Source organism: Phyllostomus discolor, chromosome 8 (assembly GCF_004126475.2).
Source record: "Phyllostomus discolor isolate MPI-MPIP mPhyDis1 chromosome 8, mPhyDis1.pri.v3, whole genome shotgun sequence".
NCBI lineage: Eukaryota > Metazoa > Chordata > Mammalia > Chiroptera > Phyllostomidae > Phyllostomus > Phyllostomus discolor.
In genome coordinates this window covers 54,466,816-54,490,836 of record NC_040910.2, presented here as the reverse complement: position 1 = coordinate 54,490,836, position 24,021 = coordinate 54,466,816, and the positions used below count along the sequence as shown (strand labels likewise).

Here is a 24,021-nt window from a genome sequence, read left to right as displayed (position 1 = left end):
AGCTATTTTAAAAACGATTCCGTACAAAATTAACCCACCAAATGAACACACACTCGTATCATCTGTGGCATGATTTAGTCAATTTAAAATCCAGGCATTACAAACAGGATGCAACTCCAATCCAATTTTTATCAAACTAGGATATTGAGCAACTTCATCTTTGCTTTTAAACAAAGCTTGCAGGGTAACCAAGTTCAGCTCACAGGTGTCACTTTTAGAATACGCTTAGTAGAGCCAACTCTACTGAAGGCCGGGACAAGTATTTGAGTCACCACCTCACTCACTTTCAGTGATGAACACACCACTAAACAGAACTCAGTTTACTTTAACCAAATGCTGTAAAAAAGGAAAAGGAAACAGGGTGAGAAACATTATTTCCCTCCAAATTAGATGCAGCATCTCATGCCTGAGCATCCCTGAGGGGAGGGTATGAGCTTCCAACAGAGTCTGTGAAGGGTCTATGGCCCAAACGTCCCACTGCCGCTTCCTTTGCATTCGCACAGTAACGTGCAAAGTTGCTATTTTTTATTTATTTACAGTTTATATGATGAATAGGGAACGGGGGGAAAGAGAGGGAAAGAGCACAAAGAGGGAGAACAGAACAGAATGTGAACAAGGGCAAGAGGACAGGTACCTGACAGCACCCTGTGGACACCTGGAAGTGGAGGGGGGGTCTCGGCAGCCTCGGGCAGCTCCGGGATAGGACTTAGAAGCGGCTTCTTAGAGGCAATGTCTCGTTCCCCATACAGATTCTTCTGAATACCCTTCTTTCTTCTTCCTTTCTTCTTCTGGGAACTTTTTAAAATCTGAGAAAACGTATTAAAAACATGGTGACTGTGAAAGATGTAGCACCACCTATTACAATTTTGACCAGTTATAGAAATATCTATAGAAACACTTAAGACCAGTTATGTCATTTAAGATTCCAAAAATGTGAGTCAGGGGTTGAGGGCTGGGCACCTTACACAAAGCCAAATAAAATTTAAAGCAGAACTCAATTGCTAAATGGTAGCATAATGTTCTATATTTGCCAAAATAAGCTCTGGATAAGCCAAAAACAGATTAGATGAAGAAACTGGACAGACTTAAGACATGAGATACCTGTAACTAAGACACAGTTAGGATGGCTTGGGATTAACCAGGAGTTCCAACCGAAAGCTAGGGGAGGCCATGGATGAAGAAACAAGAGGTACATACATGGAAGAGAACGCAAAGCTTAGCAAGCTGATTCAAATGACATAAGATTTAATCAAGATTTAAATGAATAGGTCAAAATAAAATGGATTTTTAACAAGCACAAGTAGAAGATGAGGGGCAAAGGTTGGTAATAAATTGATAGAAAACATGCAGATGTCTATAAAAATGAGAAACTGCTTTAATCATATCTGGAATGCAGTATTAAATCTATTCTGCCAGTCGCTTCAGTAACCAAGAACTAATGTTCTATGTTAAGCAAAAGTTTTATATGGAAAAGGGGGAAACTCAAACACTGTACTGAAATAATAGATCATGAGCAAAAAGAAACAGATTCAGTGTGATGATGCTGGAGAGCCCAGACTGCAGGTCAACACAAGGGCCATGTTTGCAACAAAGCTTCTCAGGAAATGGCATGTGTGCAAACATTCACGGGGATACTCCCCGGGCAGAGAATGGCCTGCCAGGCGTGAGACATAAACACACTGGACGTGGTCTTTAGAGAGCTCGCGGTCTACCGGCAACTGTAACGGTACTACGTGCACACTACGATGAACTGCAGATACGAGAAGACGTGTGCCTGGCCTTCAGGAGATGTTCGAGGCAGGCTTCACGGAAAATGTAATGGCTGACTTAAACCTGAAACAGGCAAGCACTGTTCTGGCTGAGGATGGGAGTGGTGCAGGAGGGCTCTCCAAAGAGATGAGAATGGCACTCTGGCAGGGGCAGATGAAGCTAACAATGCAAGCAGGGCCCTGTCTGCACTAAGAGCTCACTGCATGGGGACCCAGGGAGTAACAACATTTGACATCACATTCAGGAAGTCATTTGGTGACAGCATAGAAACAAGTGATGTGAAAGAGTAATTTTCAGAGTGCATTAGTGGCCCAGAACCGTACGTTCCTTGAAATGTCTACAGATACCCTGCGAAAGCTAAATAAAACATTGCATGGAAAAACAATTTTAAAATGGCCAGTACAAGATAAATGTTCCTCTTGGTGATTTACTATATACATTTAACATTATGTTTTCTGAGAAGTCCTCAGTATAATCTCCATAAACATTAGGAAAATACTGGGTTAAATATTTTACTATGAAACTTTTTTCCCCCATGGAATTTCTGTTCACTTGCATGAAACAGCTGGGGAAATGATAGCTCGGCAATGGAGGTGGAAGACAAGAGAAAACCTTAACTCAGCTTCATAGATTAGATGCAAAAGTGTTTGGCTTCTGGTGCTAAAAGCCTCCTGTTCAAATCCTGATTCTGCCCCTTAACTGCTTTATAACCTTAGGCATGTTACCTTACCTCCCACTACCTCATTCCCACCTCCTCTGCAAAATGGAAATCACAACACTGGTATTCAGTAAGTTACTTTAGGTGAAATGGTGAGTTACAAAGGACATATGGACAATAACAAGGGGGTAGAAACAGGGGAGGGAGGTGGGGAGGGTTGGGGTGGTGGGGTGAAAAGGCAGAAAACTGTACTTGAACAATTAAAGTTAAAAAAGAAAACGGGGCTTGACCCATGTGTGTTAGCTATTCCTATTCTTTTAAATTCATTTCCTACTTTGAGGATGGATATGGGGAACATATTTTTAACATCAAAAACTATGCTCCTAGTATTATTGTGTGACACAGACCCTGCATGGCTGGTTAATATACTACAGTCAATCTTATAACCTCTAGAAAGTTTGATTCACATGTAGGGAAAAATCCCCCTTTAGCCAGATTTTGAAAATCTTTGTTGATATGTCTCCAGCACCTTGCACATAGTGGCTTCTCAACAAACATGAACGAAGGAATAAATGAATGAATATGAAAAAGTACAATTAATTAAACTTCATAACATTTGCTAAACATGGTGAAAGATGAATACTGTTTTTTTATGGTCATGGGTCAACAGGGGTAAACCACAAAAAAAGAAAAGACTGAAGCACCTGCAGTCTGCCGTGAAAACACATCTGTATTATCCGTGAGAAGGCTTCATCTATCTGCAAAGGCCAGAACTTTAACAGCATTTGAAACTACGCCGATGCAAAGACCTTGCTTATGCTGTAGTCAGCAAAAGCAGCCACGGTGACTGGAAATGTAAGGAAGCCACACAATCTAGAAATGGTTATTGGAGCAAAGGACAAGTGAAGGGTCACCCCTGAAGTGACTCCATTTCCTCCAGAGTCACCGATCTCTCTCCTCACACAGCGAAGGAGGTCGTGCAACAGAAGCAAATGCTTATTTTGTATTTGCACAATTAAGATTTATATACATGGCAACAAATCAAATTGTGCAGGAAAGCTTATGATGAAAAGCATGTACTTCAATACTCCTGCTGTTTACTTAGTAGTCCCATTTTCAGTTTTGTAGGTAGCTCCATCTCTTTCACTAAGGGGCTCATGCTGCTATATTTTTAACTTTTATTTATAGTGGAAAATGCCAAAAACACAAAATAGAATAGCATTGAATCCCATGTTCTCATCAACTATCTTTAACAATCACTAACATACAGAAATCAAGATTCATTTATAACCCCCCACCCCTGATTATTTTAAAGTAAATCCCAGACATTATACTTTATCTGAAAATCCTATAGTATATCTGAGAGGGAAGGGTTCCTATTTTCCACCATGAAATAAAACATTTTATTACCTGACATTGTATTTTATTGCTTTTTTTCCTCTTTTACAATGGAGTTTTATTTTTCCAGCTTTATCGAGATATAAATGACATATAAATTTAAGGTATATGTACAATGTAATCACATACACATACATGTATACATATATACTGCAAAATTACCTCCTCATATGACAACAAATACTGCTCAGCAACAAAACTGAATAACTTGATACATACACAAACTGGACCAATTTCCGGCAAATCGTGCCGAGAGAAAAAAAGCCAGTTGGAAAGGTGACAGTGTGTGATCCGCTTCAGTAACATGCCTCCAAAGAGCAGCGGGAGTGCTCTCTGGCCCCCAGACAGCACTCCGGCGCTGCCTTCCTGTGATGTGGTGCCCCAGTGCTGCGAGATGGCACCAGCACTGCTGGGAAAAACTGGGCACAGGGGACCTGGAGTCTAACTCTTCTTACAGCAGCATGCATTTCTCAAATTACCTCAGAATGAAACATTTAAACACTAAGGACAGTAATGACAGCCATTTTCCCTCATGTTTCGGCAGAATTCAAAGCTCTCCAATTGGCCCATAAACATCTTTTTAGAATTATTCAAATCAGGCCTCCCCATATTCCATATGGTTGATAGGTCTCTTTATATCTATGGTCCCTTCATTTTTCCCTCTTGCCTTTTGAGGAATAAAATGAGGCGTCTGCCCCACAGAATGAACCAAACACTGGGTCTGGCTCACTGCAACGACAGTCTGCATCTTCCTGCATCCCCTGTACTTCCCACAGGCTGGTCGTTAAATCTAGGCTTGGTGAGATTCAGCTTTGAGACACAGACACACATATTTTCGGAAACAGCATCTCATGGACGGCTAGACGCCTCCCTGCAGCCTCAGGGGACCTGCTCTCCAGAGGCATTAGGGCCCATGTGTTTGTCTGACCCATCCACCATGACTCCCTACCCTGCTTCCTAAGGTTCGACATCTTTCATGAACATGTCGTTTTTACTTGTTAGCAGAAATTCTTCATCAATTATTTACTTGAAATAGAGCTCAAACTTTATTTTGTAATTTTTAGAAAAATTAGTTGATGCTCTAGACAGCTACAGTGGCTTTCAAGTTTTGTCACTATTTTTAATTATCATGAACTTAAGTGTTTTTTTCACATGTGATGTTTGTGTTTCAATCTATTACAATCATTCTCTCTGACAATCACACTGCCCCACCTCTGGTCAGTGGCAGCCCCTTCCCAATGGCCGGGTGTCCTCTGACAGGGCCCTTCCTTGCTTGTACACTGGGACACACCAAGAGCACTGGCTACCTTTGCTGCTGTGAAGCTGAAGGCAGTGGTTTCACTAAAGGAACCCTGCTCCCTTTCTACTGGGATGGTCCTTAGGACTACCATCTAGGTCCCAGAGTGAGAAAACACCCCAAACCATGAATGTATGTGTGCATACATACACAAACAGTGAGAAAACTACTCTAAAGGAAAAAACATGAGTTCATACTGATATTTCCCATTCAAATTTTGTCTAGCAAGGTTTTGAATTTGATTTTAAATTGTTTTTTGTCTCATACTGGAAGTCTTGATTCCTAAAGTCAGTTTTAAAAAACTGCTTATTTTCTTTATTCTAGACTTAGCTCCCCTGTCCAGACAAGCACTTCACACTGTTTAAGCCATCTTTGTAGTTATTTTTGTCCTTATGATATACCCCACTGAGATTTTTCAGATTTCCAAGTTTGAAAAATTCTTTGTGAGGTTAAGCCATCAACTTGATAATTTGTTCCATCTGTTTTTAATTTTTAGGGATTGTTTTTTTTCCTAACGATTCAGTGTCGAAAGGTAAAACATTCAAGAATGCCTAGCTTTCATGCTTTTCTGTTACCGCCGGTTGCCCCTCCCTGGAGGTAAACCCTGTTATTGGTGTTTGCCTTATTCTCCCACTTTCATTAATTAGATTTTATGTGTTTGTATATATACACACACATATTATTTTTTAATGTTTCCTACTTTCTTAGATAAAAAGGTAATATGTTAGTTAGCCATATAAAGTGCCATAATGAAATACCCCAGACCAAGTGGCTTAAACAATATTATTTTCTCACAATCTTGGAAGCTGAAAGTCCAAGGTCAAGGTGTGGGTGTCTCCTCTGAGCCTCTCATTGGTCTACAGATGGCTGCCCTCCTGCTGCCCCTTCCCATAGCCTTCTACCTGTCTCTGTGCCCCTGGGGTTGCCTTCTAGGCTTCCTTTTTTGCCTATGTAAAATCTAGGATATTTATTTATTTATTTATTTAAAAAGTTATTACATTTTTTATTACCACCTATGCCCCTTGTACCCTCTTCCACCATTACCCATCCCCCTCCCCCCTTAAGGACACCAGTCAGACTGGATTAGGGACCATTCTGTGGGCCTGTTTACGTATTTACCCCTTAAAGGCCCTCTCACCACGCAGTCACACTGTGAGGCAGTGGAGGTTGGAGCCCCAACGTGATTATTCTTGGGGAACACAGTTCGTCCCCTAACAGGTAGCTCACTGCACACATCAGTTTACAGCTCACTTTTCTCACTACCAGTAAACACTTCCAGGCATCACTCCACAGCAGTGTTTGGAACTTCCCTTCACTATTTTCCACAGCTACAAAATACTCACTTTGTGAACACACCACAGTTTGGTCACCGTCTCACACTGACAGACACTTGGTTTGTTTTCAGTCTTTGGCATTACAAAGACTGCTGCAATAAATAATTTTCCAGAATGTCTTGCTGTCTTTTTTATCATTGGATCTGTGTGATGAATTCCTAGAAATGGAATTACTGAATCAAAAGGTAAATGGATTTAATTTGGCTTGATATTGCCAAATTGCCCTCCACAGGGCTTTGCATTACCAGAAAATGTATGAGTGCTGTTTACCAACTAGCCTCACTAACAGGGCATGCTGTCAAACTTTTGGAATTTTTCCTAATCTCAAATGGTAAGAAATGGCATCTCAATGTAATTCCCTCATTATGATGAGCAATTCTGAACATTTTTTTCACGTTTAAGGGATTTTCATTTAAATTTTGTGAATTTTTAAAAACATCTCTTGCCCTGGCTGGTGTGGCTCAGTGGAGTAAGTGCTGGCCTGCTAACCAAAGGGTCCCCAGTTTGATTCCCAGTCAGGGCACATGCCTGGGTTGCAGGCCAGGACCCCAACAGGGGGCGAGCAAGAGGCAACCACACATTGATGTGTCTCTCCCTCTTTTGCCTTCCCTTCTCTAAAAATAAGTAAAATCTTTTTAAAAATCTCTTGGATAGTTTTCTCTAATTGTTCACTTTTTTCTCAATTTAGAAGCTTTTTTAATATTAGTGATCTCAATCTTTTGTGTTTGATATGAATTGAAGATACTTTTCCCACATTTCTCCTTTGTCTTTTCAATATCCTTAGTTTTTTTCCCATGCATGCTCCATGTTGTTTGGGTCAAATAGAGTGAAATTGACCAGTCTTATATTTCAGTTTCTGGGTTTTGATTCATATTTTTGGAAACTTTCTCCACTTCTAGAGTTATACAGAAATTCGATGCTATGAATTCTAAAGCTATGTCCAAGTTAGTGAAGCTATTTATTTTTTTCAAAAATTTTCCAGCTTTATTCAGGTGATTGACCAAAATCATATACATTTTGGTTGCATGATTTTTTAAAAGGTGTACAACATGATTTAATATATGTATATATTATAAAATAATTATTACAGTCAAGTAATAAACACACCCATCACCTCACAGAGTTACCAGTTACCACTGTCCACGTGTCTGGGTAAGATCTGTTCTCACAGAACGCTTTGAGCACACAGTGCAGAAAAGCACCACTCACCCCAGCCCTGAAAGATGAGGCTATTGCTCACTTAAAGGAAGCCTTCCTCTGCCCTTCTGGTTCTGGCTCATTGGTTACCTTTGAGCTTGCATTTGTATTTCCTTGCACCAACTTCTAAAATATATCTTGAACCCCTAATTTTTAAGATGATAATCATAACAGTCACAGTGCTTACTATGGCCAGGCATTGTTCTAAGCATTTCACATGTATTAACTCATTCACTATGCCCCATGAGCTTATAAAATAAGTACCATTAATATCTCCATTTAAAACCAACAGAGGGATGACTCTTGCCCACCGAGTGCCAGGAGGCAGCAGGACTCAGATCCCAGCTTACCGGGCTCCCGAGCCTGCACTCTTGACCATTGCACAGTTAGTGTTAACCCCTCACCCCCACTCTTTCCAGCGACTTCTGCCTTCTGCTCTTAGCTCCATCTAGATCATCTTATACACACTCTCATTGTTCAAGCTTAGCCCTTAGCTGAACACAAAGAGCCTTTCCATCACATTAGGGCTGCCTACACATTTTCCACTGCCCCACGGGGACAGAGATCCTATCCCTTTCCTTTCCTCTGATGCCATCACCACCCTGATGATTCAAAGCATTATCAGATATCCTTTTCCTCACTTCCTCATTGCTTGAAATCATATTTGCTTCAAAACTTTTGCATACAGACTTTTATTTGAAAGGGCATATAACTACCTTGCTTTTTCTTCTATGGCACACCTTCAATTTTCTTGCTCACAGGCCTTTCTGCCCTGTCCCCAGAGACCTCTCCTGGGAGCACCCCTTCTCTCACACAGGCCTGCTGGGCCACTCATGCTGGCAGCCCAGCTGTTATCTGAGGTTCCCCTGGCACTGCTCTGCCCGATGGGCAGATCCACCAAGTCCTGACTGCTTAAGCTCACTTCATTCTGAGTAGCACCCCCAGTAATACCACAGAAACATACTCAAAGTCCTTGAAATGTCTAAACATCTTTTTTCTTTCACACTTAATTAAATTTGGCTGGGTCCAGAATTTGGGGCTGAAATCAAGTTTCTTTCAAAGCTTTAAATGTCCCAGTGAATTATCTTTCTGCATTCAGACTGCTGTGAAACCTGACACCACACCGATTACTATTTCCTGGTAAGAAAAGTCCACTTTTCTCCTTAATCTTACTGTTCAATTCCTTTCTTCAGTTCAGAGAAATCCTCTTGTTTTATTCTGACAACATCTTCCATGCTACTTTCTTGTCCTGAGATCCCCACAAAGACTCCTAGCCTGGTCTTCCATCTCTTCCCTGGTCTGTCTCCCTTTTGCTTTACCTCCCGGGAGACATTCCTTAATTTCATTCTCTAGTCCAAGTACCACATTTTATTTTTGCAAGTGCTTTTTCTCTGCTCCTTTTTCATGGCATACCCTTCTTTTACGCTTTCTTAAATTTGAGTAGATCAGAACATTTATTTATTTTTAATAACATTTCCTTCCATTCTCTGAATAGTATTTCTCTCTGAGGTCCGTTTTTCAACTTTTTAATATTGGTCTTCCATGTTCTTGATTCTACTTAGTTGTCTGACTCTTACCTAAGGAAAGACTGGAAATGGGTGTGGGTTTCCTCTGCTCTCCAGTTCAGTCCCTCTCCTGCGTGGCAACTCTACTAGGAGGAGCTCTGTGTGGGACAGGAGAATGGGACTGCCAAGGGCAGGCTGTACTTTAGGGCAGGAGCTGGCGGTTGAGATTGTAGAGTTTTCCAAATGCCAGATGAAGGCTTCAACCTAGATGGCAACATCTGTTCTGAGAGCTTCAGGGTGGGAGAGGGGGTGGGGTGCCAACTGGTGCAAACTGTTTCACACACAGGACTTCAATTAAGCTGTTTTTCACCACCACTTCTCACTCTCACCACCCACTGTACCTGCCAATACTGGGCCCAGTCTCTTGGGATTCCAACAGACAGGCTGGCTCCCAGCACATCTCTAGCTCCCTCCTAGCACATTCTGGGCTGTAAATCTTTCCACCTTTTATCTGGCAACATGCTCCCATCTGCTTTGTCTTCCAGAAATTCATTGAAGGCTGTCTTCTGTTGCTTAATACCCCTCTTCATTCCTTCCTTTTCTCACTGCTACTCTAAGCCTATCCCTGCCTGGTCTTACATCCATATTTTGATGCAGTGGGGTCCTGGGAGGGGTTGGAGCAGAACTTACTGCTCAAATCTTCTTGAACTTTCTGGCTACTGATTTTATGTGAAGAAGTGGGTATATGTTCTTTGTAAGTGTTTTATAAAGAGCATGAGGGAAACCAATTTCTAATGCAATAATTTAAGTTGAATGTATATTTCTGAACTTATGTGTATTTTTTTCAGCAAAGGGGTCTTTTAAAGAACTCCAACACCTAAAAAAGTGACTGCACCAGAACACTCAGATTCTTCTGGTTTTGCTGACGTGGGGGTGACTGTGCCAAGATGGCAACAGTTTTTGTTTCGTGATATATAAACAAGTTTACTGACTGTTTTGGGTACGTGTGTGTTGGGGTGAAAATATTAGATTTGATAATGTTGATTTTTCCAGGCATGTTTGTAGGATGGTTTAAGAAGAGATGTCTAGTAGGCAGCTGAACCTACTGCTCACAGATCAGAAAGATCTGGGAGTCATCAACCATGCTGCACATGAAATCAACCAGAAAACACACAATTTGGAAAGGCAAAGAGTAGAACTCTGGGTAATTATAACACAAACATCTAAGCATGGGTGGAAGGAAATAAACTTTTAACAGAGGTTGTAGAAGAGTGTTCCCAGTGGTGGTGTATGTTGCTGAGATGATGAGTGAGAACGAGACCTAAACAAGGCCCTGGATATGGTCATTAAGTTACTGCATTCCTTGGAAAAATAATTAAAGTGAAGTGGCAAATAGCGAGACCACACGTCAGCTACCATGCGAAGCACCTGTGCGTCCCTCCAGCAGCCGTGTTAGATGGGAGAGGGGTTGTGGTTAGACTAGCCCAGAGTGGAAGCAGAATGGAAGGGATGAAGAGCTGAAATTAATGAGGGTAGCTGACAACAGCTCACGTGGTTTAGGATAAACAAGGAAACATGGGAAATTATGAGATATCCGAAAGCTGGAGAGTAAACAGAGGGCCAACAGGTTATTAGCACCAGCAGAGGGACACAAGTAAGGGAGTGCAAAGGCTGATGGGCAGAAGGCTAGGGCTGGAAGGTGGGACCTACAAAGGCACACTAGTAAAAGTGGGAAGGGCTTGGGTATTAACAAGTGGCAGGCTATCACAGAGGAATGTCCAGTTCAGGGGAGGAGGGTCCAGCTGGGGAGGACCAGTAACTGGTCCAAGGGGAGGTGCAAGGATTGGTTACCCATAAAGGGACAAAGTCATTGGAGCTGGAACAGGCCTTGACACACTGACTGAGAGGGGGTTTCTAAATTCTTTCTTAAACACAGGGAAGAGATCCAGCCATTGGCAGAAATAAGGTCAAACGAGTGGCAGATGGTGCACTCATCCCTGTCTAGAAAATGAGAAGATTTCCCAAGCAGGGTGCAGTTTGATTCAATTCAGAGATAAGAATTGATTTAACATCTGAGTACTGATGATTTACTGTACTGGATATGCCCAACACCATAAAAGAAGATACAAAAACGGCCCTTGGGTAATTACAAATTGAGTATATAATCTCTTATGGCCCTTTCTATGGTAAAATAATTGTAATATTCTTGGTCTAATGGTAACAAAAAAATTGTTTCCATGTTTCCCTAACCATACAACAAAGAAATGCACCACTTCTGTAATACAGCTTTAGACACACACTCACCGGATTCTTTTTTGGAGGTACTCTGTGTGGGCGCTTGCTTTCTTGAGATTTCCTCCTTTTAATTTTCTTCTCTTTGCAAGGCTGAGCTTCTGTGTTAAGCAAGCTGCAAACACTCTCTTCTGCAAAACTGATCAATTGCTATAAAGAAAATTTAAAGTAGGAATACCATACAATGCAAGCAGTTACATTTTAATGTATGTTCTCTCACCTTTATTTTCTTTCCCATGTTGCTTCTACCATTCTTATGGGCCATTTCCTCTAAACGTACAAATTCCATTAGATGTATTTTAACTAACTTAACTCAAATGGGAGAAATAGTAATTATTAATTTCTGATCTATCAAGCATGGACCCAGAAGCATATACACTCTGCCCAATTATTTGAGAAAGAAAAACCCCAACTTAAGAATTGGTTGATTAATTCATTCAGCATCTACGAGTTAGTGCCTAACTGCTGCTGAGCTACAGGGAAAAAAATCATCAACTGTTAGATTATCTGACTTTGAATTCTGGGTTTACCATCCAACAATATCAGCTAAAAACCTGTAATAGTATACGCATATGTTTACACACTATAATGTTGTAAGCAAAAAATCCAATTTTATCAAACTTAATAAAATAGCAAAACGTATGCATTCAATGAAAATTAGGTTCATACTGAAAATAGCTGAAACCCTGTGTTAAAAACAACACAAAATATAGTTTTTAAAAAGATCATATTTATGTCATTTTCTGACTGTGCTAATTACATGCTACTCTTCCCCACTTTGTACTTCAACAAAATTCATAAAGCCACACAGATCTCCAATGAGCTTTTCAAACAGACTGTCTTCCACATTAACACAAACTTGGAAGCTTCTTGTTTTATTGGCTTTTTCTTCTAACAAAATTAAATAAAACCAAAGCAGGAAAATGTCATTACCCTGGGTTATATTATAGGTAGGATAAGGCATTAGCTCTTAGTAACATTGTCCAAGCCAAGATTTTAGCCATAATCATCTGAGCGTGAAAAACAAAGAAATCTACTGCAAAGATTAATAAATGCATTGTGTCAAATGTGAACACTTACACTTCTTCTGTTAGAGGACCGTGTTCTTCTACCATCTGTACAGGAAGGTATTTTTCTGTGGTTATTTGAAGAGCTGAAGGTATCAGTGCCTGAAGAGCAAGAGAGAGCACAATGGGGGTAGCTAACAAAAAGCTGTAAGATCTGCCATCTTTCATATTCACCTGACTATTCTGAATACCCACCTTTGCTCTTACTACCATATTATATCTAAGCATAATTACCACGAGGAATACAGTTTGAGATTCAAAAATATTAAAACCTTAAGTTGACTTACATACCAGAAACTTCTGCCACTTTCCATGGAGATTGTATAACATGTTATCTTGCTAAGATAACAGATTAAATCACATAATAAATACCTGCATTTTACCCATTTCTGTTTATTTCAAGCTACATTTTAAAAATGAAATTGCAATAAAAGACTTTAAAATGATCATGAAAATACTTTATTTTACAAAGTTCAGGAAAATTTTACTTTGACTACTTTTCATGGTATAAAGGAAAGGCAGTACAATGTGTTCAAGAGCATACACTCTGGAACATGACAGACGAATGCTTCCGATTTGGCTCTACTTTACCAGTGCCTGTCCTGGATTCTGTGCTAATGACCTCAGGCTGTGTCTGTCCTACAGCCAACAAAAAGGCATTCAAGGATTTCAACTGGGAAAAGACAAGAATAATGGCTCCTATCCTGAGAGACTGTCCCATGACAGGCTTGTCAGCCAAGTTCTGGTTTCTCGGGAAAGTACAGCAATGTTTGTTGCCTTGTCATGATCATATAAAAGCCAGAGACCTTGGAAAGTACATTTGTGCCCAAGATGCCGCATTAATGTCGACGAACAGTTTTGGATATTTAAGAACAATCCTTGCAATCCGTATCACTTCAACTGTGCTAACTGGGATCTAAGGAAGGTAAATGTGGGCAACTATGAAGAGCAGGACCTGAAATGGATGGATAAGAGACTTATAAGCTTTTCTATACTGTGTGGTTTATTAACCAAGTATGCACTGTTGTAATAAAATTTCAATAAGAAAATAAAGGCTGGGTGGAGGAGGGCAGAGGGGGAAAATTTGGGAACACTGTAATAGAATAACAGTAAAATATTTTTTAAAAGGAAATTAAGTTTCATACACACAGATAACTGCAAATGACATTTAAGATTATAAAAGAAACAAAAGCTACTACCTGAAAGAGTCTCAGAGACTGAAGACTTACTAAGAGGGCTCACAACAGCAAACGAAACCTGAAGAGGTTCTATGTTTTCCTAAACAAAAAAAAAAAAAAAAGAAGAAGAAAAAAGAAAAAAAAGGAGAAATTAGACATCCTTAAGTTCAGTGGACATATAAATAATGTGCTCCAAAAAAAAATAATATGGATTTATTTTTGTAGGTAAAATTGTAATAAGCATAAAGATGGGGAAGCAATAAAAAATTGAAAAGGAAAATTTCAAAGCAAAACAGGAGATACTAGATATAAAAATAAAATATATTTTCTAATATTTACCAATCACCTTGAATAAAACCATGTTTACTAACTACAATCTACCAAAACAAACAAAAACTTTAAGTGAAGGTAGACATAATGATCCACTATGAGTTACTTTTGGTTTATTTAAAATCTCAGGTCTTAATTCCTATAAAAGTAAGACAATCCATTAATAAACACAACCTAACATTACAAATTATTCAGGGGAACTTCAGGGTAAAATGAAAATATAAACACAGATATCAGATCTTTTCTTTCCCATGTAATTGCCATTATGATGGTAACTTGGATTTTTCATAGATAAAATCTGTCAGGTTGAAGAAAATTTATTTTTTCATGTTTCCTCAGTTTTTATCAGAAATCAACCCTGGATTTTGTCAAATGTTTCTTCTCCATCTACTGAGAGGAACACATGGTTTCTCAGTCTTAGTCTGTTAAAATGGTGAATTATACAAATTGTTTTTAAAATATTAAACCATCCTCGCATCTCTGGGTTAAATCTCATTTGGTCATGATGTACACTCTTGTGTTTATGAGGGTACTGGACTGCAGCATTTGTACAACACCTGTCTGATTATGTGTCCCACAATGCTGACACTGACAACTGGGGAGTATTTCCACCTCCTCAATTTGTTTGGAAGCATGTATGTAGAATCAGTATAATAGCTTTCTTAAATGTTTGGTAGAATTCATTAGTAAAATTATCTGGGCGTGCAGGGTTTTTTGTGAGAAGGTTTAACTGAAACTTAAATTTCTTCAGTTGAAATAGAGCTAATGAGGTCATTTATTTCTTCTTGAATGAAAATGGTAGTTTGGGTCTTTCAAGAAATGTGTCTAGTTTCTCGAAGTTGCTCAAATTAGTGACAAAAAGTTGTTAATAATAGTCCTTTGTTATCCTTTTGGTAACTGTTAGCATATATAGTTACCTCCCACATTCCTTACTGGTGAGTCCAGTAGTCTCCTTTTTTCCTGAGTAGTCTGATCAGAAGTTTTACTAACCTTATTTCTTTAAAGCACAATCTTTTGATTTCAATAATTTTCTTTTTTGAAACTTCCAATTCCAGTGATTTCTGCATTTATATTATTTCCTCTGCTTACTTTGCTTTAACTTTTCTTTTTCTTAAAGTGGAAGCTGAGATTAATTTGAGGTATCTCTTGTTTTGAAATCAGGCTTTAAGTTTTAAAAGTTTCCCTATAAGCACTGCTTTAGCTGCGTTCCGTACATCTGTGCTGTCCTTTGAAAGTGGTTTATGGCTTACAGCATGCATCTTTAACTTACACAACTTTGTGTATAGCCTAAGAACTCCCAGCCTTTATGCCATGGTATTTTTATTGTATAATTTATGTACACGTGTTACAAACCAAATTAACACTTTGTTGTTACTCTTATTTTGAATATTTTTCATGGAGATTAAGAAGAGGAAACAGTCTGTCACATTTGCCCAAATGTTTAGCATTTATAGTGCTCTTTGCACCTATGTTACATGCAGATTTCCAGCTGGAACTACTTTCCCTTTGACTAAAAAACTTCATTTAACATTTCTTCCAGTGCTAACCTGCTATAGTGATTAATTCTTCTAGCTTTCACAAGTCTGAAAAAGCCTTTCATTCACTTTTGTTTTGATGAAAGTTTCACTAGACACACAATTCTAGGTTGCCAGGATGTTTTTTCCCCTAAGTATACTGTTAGAAGCTGTTGCTCCACTGTCTTCTAGTTTGTTCCTCTTTATGTCTTGTGTCTGCTTTTCCTAGCCATTTCAGGCCACTTATCAGTGGTTTTAAGCAATGACGTATCTTAGTGCATGCACTTCATGTTTCACATGCTGCAAACCTGTACTTTAGAATCTATGGGGCTATAATTTTATAACATTGGGAAATATTTCAGCCATTATTTTTCAAATTTCTTTTTCTGTTCCTTTGGGTCTCTCCTCCCCTTTGGGGTCTCTAATTACACGTTGTTACCTGAAGTTGTCCAAGCTCGCCAACTGTCTACCTTGTTCAGTCTCTTTTTCTGTTTCACTGAGAGTAATTTCTAATGCTACATCAAGTTCATGAACCTTTTCTCCCTATTATGGGTAGCTTTTCCTACACATCTACTGGTGTTTAATCACATCAGAGATTTTGAATCTAATGTCATTTTGTTGTTATTATTGAGCTTTGTTATTCAATGCAGTTAAGTACCTGAATACAAGCTGGGTCCTTTCACAGCTCACTTTTAAGTTCCACTAGATTTTTAGTCTCACTCTGCTCTACTAATGAGCAACTCTATTCAATAGCCAACAACCTCTGGAAGAGGTGTTTCAAGCCAGGCTGGTGGGAACACTGTTCCTGCCCCCAGTATGTGTGAGCTCCAGGCATTGTTCCCTCTGCTCCTTTTGGGTTGTCTCACCTGCCCTCAAGCAGTTTAGTCACAAGCATTTGTTGACCAGCTCTTAAAACAAAGGACTTAAGTGGAACCCTTTGCCAATCCCTAGAGCTCTCTGCGAAGCTCTCTTCTCTCCGGTACTTTGCCCTGTGACCTCTGGCCTCCTCTGCTTTCCCAGATCCCAACTCCATGCTCCCAGCTAACAAGACTGCCAGGCTTCACTCAGACAAACCTTCCCCGTGCCGCAGCCTCATAATGCAGCCCAGGCAGTGGGTCAGGCCTCTCACAGGCTCACCTCCTTGGTATCTCTCCTCTCAGGAATCACCATGTTGTGCTGCCTGATGTTAAATATCCGAGAACTACTACCTCATGTATTGTCTCTAGTTTTTCACTTGTTTCCAACAAGAGCACAATTAGGTTCCTCTTACTTCATCCCAGCCAAAAGCAAATTATTCTATTTCAAAGTGAAACAGCAAGAGAGAGAATAAATGATGTTCTCAATATAAAAGTAGGTAAGGAAGAATAACAGGCAGTTCTCAAGACAAGAAATTCAAATGGCCTATAAACATGTGAAAAATGTTCAAATTTTACTAATAACTAAAAATTTTCAAGTCTTTTGTTCCTGTTAAGCTGTTTTCTTTTTTAAATATATTTTTGATTATGCTATTACAGTTGTCCCATTCCCCCCTTCACTCCCCTCCACCCTGCACACCCTCTCCCACTCACATTTCCCACCTTTAGTTCATGTCCATGTGTCATAAGTTCTTTAGCTTCTACATTTCCCATACTGTTCTTACCCTCCCCCTATTTTCTCCCTACCATCTATGCTGCTTATTCTCTGTACCTCTTCCCCCTCTCTCCTCCTCCCACTCCCCTGTTGCTAACCCTCCATGTGCCCTCCATTTCTGTGGTTCTGCTCCTGTTCTAGTTGTTTGCTTAGTTTGTTTTTGGTTTTGTTTTAGGTGTGCTTGTTAATAATTGTGAGTTTGCTGTCATTTTACTGTACATGTTTTTTTTTTATCTTCTTTTTCTTAGATAAGTCCCTTTAACATTTCATAAAATAAGGGCTTGGTGATGATGAACTCTTTTAACTTGACCTTACCTGAGAAGCACTTTATCTGCCCTTCCATTCTAAATGAAAGCTTTGCTGGATAGAGCAATCTGGGATATAGATCCCTACCTGTCATGACTTGGAATACTTCTTTCCAGCCCCTTCTTGCCTGCAAGGTCTCTTTTGAGAAATCAGCTGACAGTCTTATGGAAACTCCTTTGTAGGTTACTGTCTCCTTATCTCTTACTGCTTCTAGGATTCTCTCCTTTATTTTTACCTTGGCTAATATAATGATTGTCAGGATGGGCTGAGTAGGACAAAATGGCACCTGGACTACAATCAATCATGGTGGCTGAACTATAAACCAGAAGAGATGGCTGAGGTAAAACCCGGATGCTACGGGAACCACCAATGATACGTTGTTGCTTTGTTCACAAGGAACCAATCCCCAGCTCCCACAGACAGCCAACCCAGAATAAAACCCCACCATTTTTCCTGCTCGGGGCGACTCCTTTGACCCCTTTTCTCTGGATCAGAGAACTTTGCCTGGGAGCACAAACCCCCAAAATAAAGCTCTATTCTGCCTAATTGGCATTTATTCCTCAGCGGGGTCTAAGGAAACCTTACAATGATGATGTGCCTTGGTGAGTTCCTTCTTGGGTCCAACTTCTTTGGGACTCTCTGAGTTTCCTGGACTTCCTGGAAGTCTATCTCCTTTGCCAGAGTGGGGAAATTCTCCTTTATTATTTGTTCAAATAACTTTTCCACTTGTTGCTCTTCCTCTTCTCCTTCTGGTACCCCTATAATTTGGATGTTTGAATGCTTCAAGATGTCCTGGAGGTTCCTAAGCCTCTCCTCATTTTTTTGAATTCTTATTTGTTCATTCTTTTTCGATTGTATGTTTCTTTATTTCTTCTGGTCCACTCCATTGATGTGAGACCCAGCTTTCATTCCATCTCTATTGGCTCCCTGTGCATTTTTCTTCATTTCACTTATTGTAGTATTCATTTTTTCATCTAATTTGCAACCAAAATCAACCAATTCTGTGAGCATCTTGATCATCAGTGCTTTGAAGTGCGCATCTGATAGGTTGGCTGTCTCGGTCGCTTAAAAGTCCCAGTTGAGGGGCGTTCAATTCTGTTTGAGCCATCTTTTTTTTTTCCTTTGGTCTGGCTGCGCCTTTTATGTATGAGGGGCGGGGCCCTAGGTATTCACCAGGGCGGAGCACCCCCAGTCGCTGGGTTGTGATGCTCTATGTGGGGGTGGGGTCTGAGAGGGAACAATGGCACTTGCTCTGCTCTCCATGGGACCTCAGTCCCTTCCGCTGCTTCCCGTGAGCAAATTGGGCCCCTCTGGTGCCAATTCCCAAGTGGGTGGGCTTGTGCACCCTGTGGGACTTTCCAACCACCTCTCCTGTGAGGCTGGGAGTCTCTCCCTGCACCTCAACTCCCACAGGTGTTTTCAATCAGTGCCCCAAGGCTCTATTTCCCAGCGCTGTGATCCTGGATTGCATGCAGTGCCTTGCTTCACAATCACTGCCTCTCTGGGTCTGCTAGTTGCCACCCCTTGGCCAGGGTCTGCCAGCTGCTGCTTGCACACTCAGGGTCCACCTGTTGCGGTCTTGTGTTCCTTGGATTCTTTATGCGCCTGGTCCCAACACTCTCTGCTCTGTACGCCTCAACCCGCACCCCGCTGCCTGACTCTGCCCCTCCTACCAGTCTGGATGAATGTGTCTATTTTAACTTCTTGGTTGTCCAACTTCCTTATAGTTCAATTTTCTATCAGTTCTGGTTATTACTCAGTTTCTAAATTGTTGTCCCTATCTTGGTTGTGCAAGGAGGCACAGTGTGTCTACCTATGCCTCCATCTTGGCCAAAAGTCCTATTAAGCTATTTTTAGTAAGTATGGTTAATACACAGGATTTACAAAGTTGTGGTAAAATAAAACCATTTATATTGCAGTGAGTTCAAACTTGTACATATTTTTTGGAGGAAATTTACCAATATTCATCAAAAAGTTCGTATTCTTTAATCTACTAATTCCACCTGTAAAAATTGACCTTACTGGAAAACCAGTTTATAGTATATCGATTCTAAGTCTGTTGCTTTTTCATATTTTTTTTTAACACCTCTAAAATCTGCATATAGTAGTCCCTCTTGTTCACGGGGGGGGGGGGGGGGGGGGGGGGGGGGAATAATGTTAATGCTCTTTCCACTTAGAAACCCCACTGGATGCCTGAAACCATGGACAATACCAAAACATACGTATTATGTTAAAGTTTAACTTATAAAATAGGCACAGCAAGAGATTAAGAATAATTAACAATGAAATAGATCATAATCAGACAATGTAATAAAAGTTATGTAAATGTGGTCTTTCAAAATATCTTACTTTACTGTACACCCCCTTTTCTTGTGACGACGTGAGATGACAGAACGCCTTGAGATAAGATAAAGGGAGGCACTTCAGCATGGCATGCGATTTAAAACCTATGGATTGTTTATTTCTGGGGTTTTCCACTTAATATTTTCAGAATGTAGTTGTCTGTGGGTACTGAAACCGTGGATAAGGGTGGAGTATTGCACATCTTACAGTTCATGGTGTGTCACAGTTTAACTTTCATATTGTTTTTAATAGGAGAAATGTGGTAATAACCTACCAAGAAAAATGCACTGATTTATATGCACCGTGACATATCATTTAGTCCATTTCATAATTTCAAAGCATAATTACTGCTCATGCAAAATAAGTGAGGTCTGATTAATATATACACCACTTTGTTCCACATTTTTTACACTTACAAGATCTTCCCCCTTGTCATCAAAATTGGGCTGAGGCAACTGCTCGGGAACTGGTGACTGCTCAAGCAGCACAGGACTGATCCTACTTAAGTCCTCTCTACGGACAGGCGTCCCTCCTTTTCGCAGTGGGGTGTTTGCTGGCAGAGACTCATCGAACACTTCGGGGCTCAGGTCCTCTCCAAAGGTTACCCTCTTCCTCTTCCTCATATTTACAAAGGCTGGCACTTTGTAATTTTCTTGATCTTCTACAGATAACAAATAGGAATATATTAAAAAATTAAGCTCAATTTTTTATAAGGCACATCCCAGAATCTTTTAACATGATTAGATTCCATTATTTGTATGAAAATTTGTAGAAAAATTCAAAATGAAAAAGATAAGCAGTATTTCTAATTAAAATACAGTAACAGATTTTAAAGTAAACTTCACATGAGTGTCTTAGAAGTTTACAAAATTGGAATATCAAGCTCACCATCAAGCGAAAATGAATAGATAAAATGGATAGACCAATCCTGAGATGCTCTACACAGAGTTCACTTCTCCCAGTTGTCATATCAAGCCATTAGCAGGTTACTAAAGATACCATACACTAGCTCCAATTTTTTTATAACAAGACAATGAAATCCTTTCGCTTCAAAATAAATATGAATTTCTTACCTGCTTTTTGCTCTCTGCCACCGTTTGCAGGATGTGAGGGGAAGGTTGGATGAGCCCCAGGACCACAGAGGGTGTCACAGTGCTCCTGCACAAAATGGACATCAGTGGATGTGACACCCTTGACATGTACACACAGCCATTAATAATAGCAACTTGGAATTTTTTGCTGCCAGAGGTAGAGACTATAATATTGCAGAATATGTCCATTGGTTTTCTGGCTGAACTACCATGATATTAGCCACAAAAACTAGGTTCCCTAGATATCACTTTAATACATAGTATTTTAAGCCAAAATCAAAGAACAGAAATCCATAATGGGGGCTAAATTCATTCTCTCATTCTTGATCTGGCAAGCAAAGTTGAGGAAACTGAGTGGATGAGGAAGGCTGCATAAATGGGCAGAGGTATGTAAGAGGTGCACTAAAACAAGCAAAGAACAAATAGGTAAATGGTGTAATAGGGTGTCCTGTCTTATAAACATAGAACCACACCTTTTATAAGTGCGTGATCTCCTGTCTATATCAGTATATTCTTGAGTTAGAAATAAGGAATGAGGGCAATGCTGAGTCCCTCTGTGCTCTTTAGAAGGACGAACACAGCAGGCATGTTGGTGAGGGTGGGGCAGTGAGAATCTCAAGAATAAGACGGGGCAAGTCTACACACAGGGCCACTGGAGCAGAACAGGAAGACAGGGCCAGGGGTGGCACCAGGCCACCTGCTCATCCAGCCCCCCAAGCCCTGACCAGCCTGCTCCCTGGGACTCCTCGTTCCCTCCAGTCCACCCATTGAGGGCAGTGCCATCACTGAGGCTGTTTTGCCCCAAGCAAACCTCTCTGACCAACTATATCCTGAGTCAGTTTCATTTTTCTGACCAGGAAAATGTCCCAATCAGTACTTGTGAATTAAGTGAACTTATAAAACAAAGTTCATGTTAATTTTTAGACTTATTTTTAATTGAAACAACCATGAGAATTAGCAGAAAACTTCAACTCTAGACACCTTCAAACTTCGAACAGCTTAGGGAAAAGGTCATCAGTTGTACAAGTCTTGGCATGATCTTTACTATGGAACACTGTTCACCAATAAAAGTCACACAAACCATTAGGGTACGAAGTATCTTTGAAGAGAAGATAAAACAAATGGAAGGTATGAATAAGTCACACTGTATAGAGACCCAAATCAGCTCTTAACCAGGGAAATTGTTAAAATGTTTAAAATAATAACTGAACATCTACCCATATAGACAGAAGGTAACCTCGTTTGTTTTAGCTTTAGAAACAGATCTGTAGGCCTAGCTGGATGTTAAAATGCACACAAATAGGGAAAAAATGTACTTCTCGTTTGCCAGGCACTCATGCTAATTTCACATTATTATCCCACTTAGTGCTGAAATTATCCTGTAGGGTAGTTACTAATACTATCCTTCTGTAGATAAAGAACCAGGGTACAAAAAGGTTAATTAATTTGCCCAGCTTGTAAACCTCAGAGTGAGGACTTATACCAGGCATCTTGACTCCAGAGCCTCTAGGCCAACCACAGCATCTATCGTCCATCATGGACTTTAACATCAGATTTGTTTGGGGAGCTCATTCAACCACCTCCAACCTAAGTGTCTGTAAAATGGGGCCAATGCCTTTCTTGGAGATGATGGCTGTATGTACATGATACATGCCAGACATCCATAGGAAGTACTCAGGGAATGCCAGTTGGTTCCCACCAACCTCTTTTTCCCTCCTGCTGACCGAGCCCAGAGGAAAGTGAATGCCTATGAAAGATGCATCTCTGAGATCAAATTGAACAGACCCACATGTGAAGAGCTATGAAACTCTTATAAAGTATAGTCTACCTATATTAAATTCCACATGCTATATTCCACTCTGAGTTTTTTTTAAGGTTTTATCTATTTTTAGAGAGGGGAAGGGAGGAAGAGAGGGAAACATCAACCTGTGGTTGCCTCTTGTGCGCCCCCTATTGTAGGACCTGGCCTGCAACCCAGGCATATGCCCTAGCCTAGGAATACAACTGGTGACACTGGTTTGCAGGCTGCTGCTTGATCCACTGAACCACATCAGCCAGAGCCCATTCTGAGTTTTTTAAAACAAGAACTGCACAGGGTTATGAGAAAACGAAGGGAAAAATAGGGTGAGACATTTCCTTTTAAACCATCATGGCATTTAACATTTTAGTGTTGTTTTGAACTAAATGAATTTGTATTCAATTTGCTTTAGGAAATGTAGCCCTATACTTACTTACCTGCAGGCTTTCTAGACACAGCTTCCCGGAGGGTTTCTTCAGCACAGAACGAAGGACAGAGGTCTTGGAGGACAGAACGTCCCTCTTGCACAAAGGAGTGACCAGGGACCTGACTTCAAGAGCCGGGCCTCTGCTCCCTTCTGCAAATTTGTCAGGTGACACAGCATCTCCTGATCCTCTGCCCTTTGCACAGTCAGCAGCCTTGATTCCTTCAAAGTAACCATGTAAAACATAAGAGGCAGAAGACACCTGAGTCAGCTTGTTCTCTACACAAAAACTTTGCATTTGCCAAGGCAATAACATGCTGTAAAGAAACTCAACCCTAATATATCTGTTTAGGGAATACTATAGAGGTTTTCATTTGGAAACATAAAGAAAAGACAGAGAAGTGGCACTGGTTGCAACTTTTAATTCCAATCTACCTCCTGAGGGTAAAGGTAATCAGGAGTTTGGGCTCCCAGGGGAATCTGGGCATCTATCCATGAATCAGCTAATAACTGTTCATCTGCCTCTTCTCATGACACCTGTGACTTGAACCATAAAGCTCACCTGAGCTCACAACAAATAATACCCAGTTTTACTGTTTATAAGGGCGGTGGGAGGGAGAGGACAGAAGGCTTATGACAAAGATTATAAAATCAAAAAAACTAACATACGCCCTGGCTGGCGTGGCTCAGTGGATTGAGTGCGGGCTAGGAACCGAGGTGTCCCAGGTTCGATTCCCAGCCGGGGTACATGCCTGGGTTGCAGGCCATAAACTCCAGCGGCCGCACATTGATGTTTCTCTCTCTCTTTCCCTCCCTTCCCTCTCTAAGAGTGGATAAATAAAATCTTTTTAAAAAAATTGCTTAAAAAAAACCCAACTAACATACTATAT

At 40.4% G+C, this 24,021-nt stretch overlaps 1 protein-coding gene across 1 annotated transcript in view; it reads right to left on the bottom strand.

The window, feature by feature from the left end:
- Nucleotides 1–24,021, bottom strand: part of CDCA2 (cell division cycle associated 2) — a 48,133-nt gene that overhangs the window by 4,627 nt on the left and 19,485 nt on the right. The window contains exons 8-14 of the mRNA XM_028519955.2: nt 23,145–23,353; nt 20,892–20,976; nt 20,235–20,479; nt 13,718–13,796; nt 12,532–12,620; nt 11,464–11,601; nt 635–806 (exon numbers count right to left, since the gene is read on the bottom strand). Coding sequence (XP_028375756.1) covers nt 635–806; nt 11,464–11,601; nt 12,532–12,620; nt 13,718–13,796; nt 20,235–20,479; nt 20,892–20,976; nt 23,145–23,353 — 1,017 coding nt within the window. The remainder of the gene's footprint in view (nt 1–634; nt 807–11,463; nt 11,602–12,531; nt 12,621–13,717; nt 13,797–20,234; nt 20,480–20,891; nt 20,977–23,144; nt 23,354–24,021) is intronic.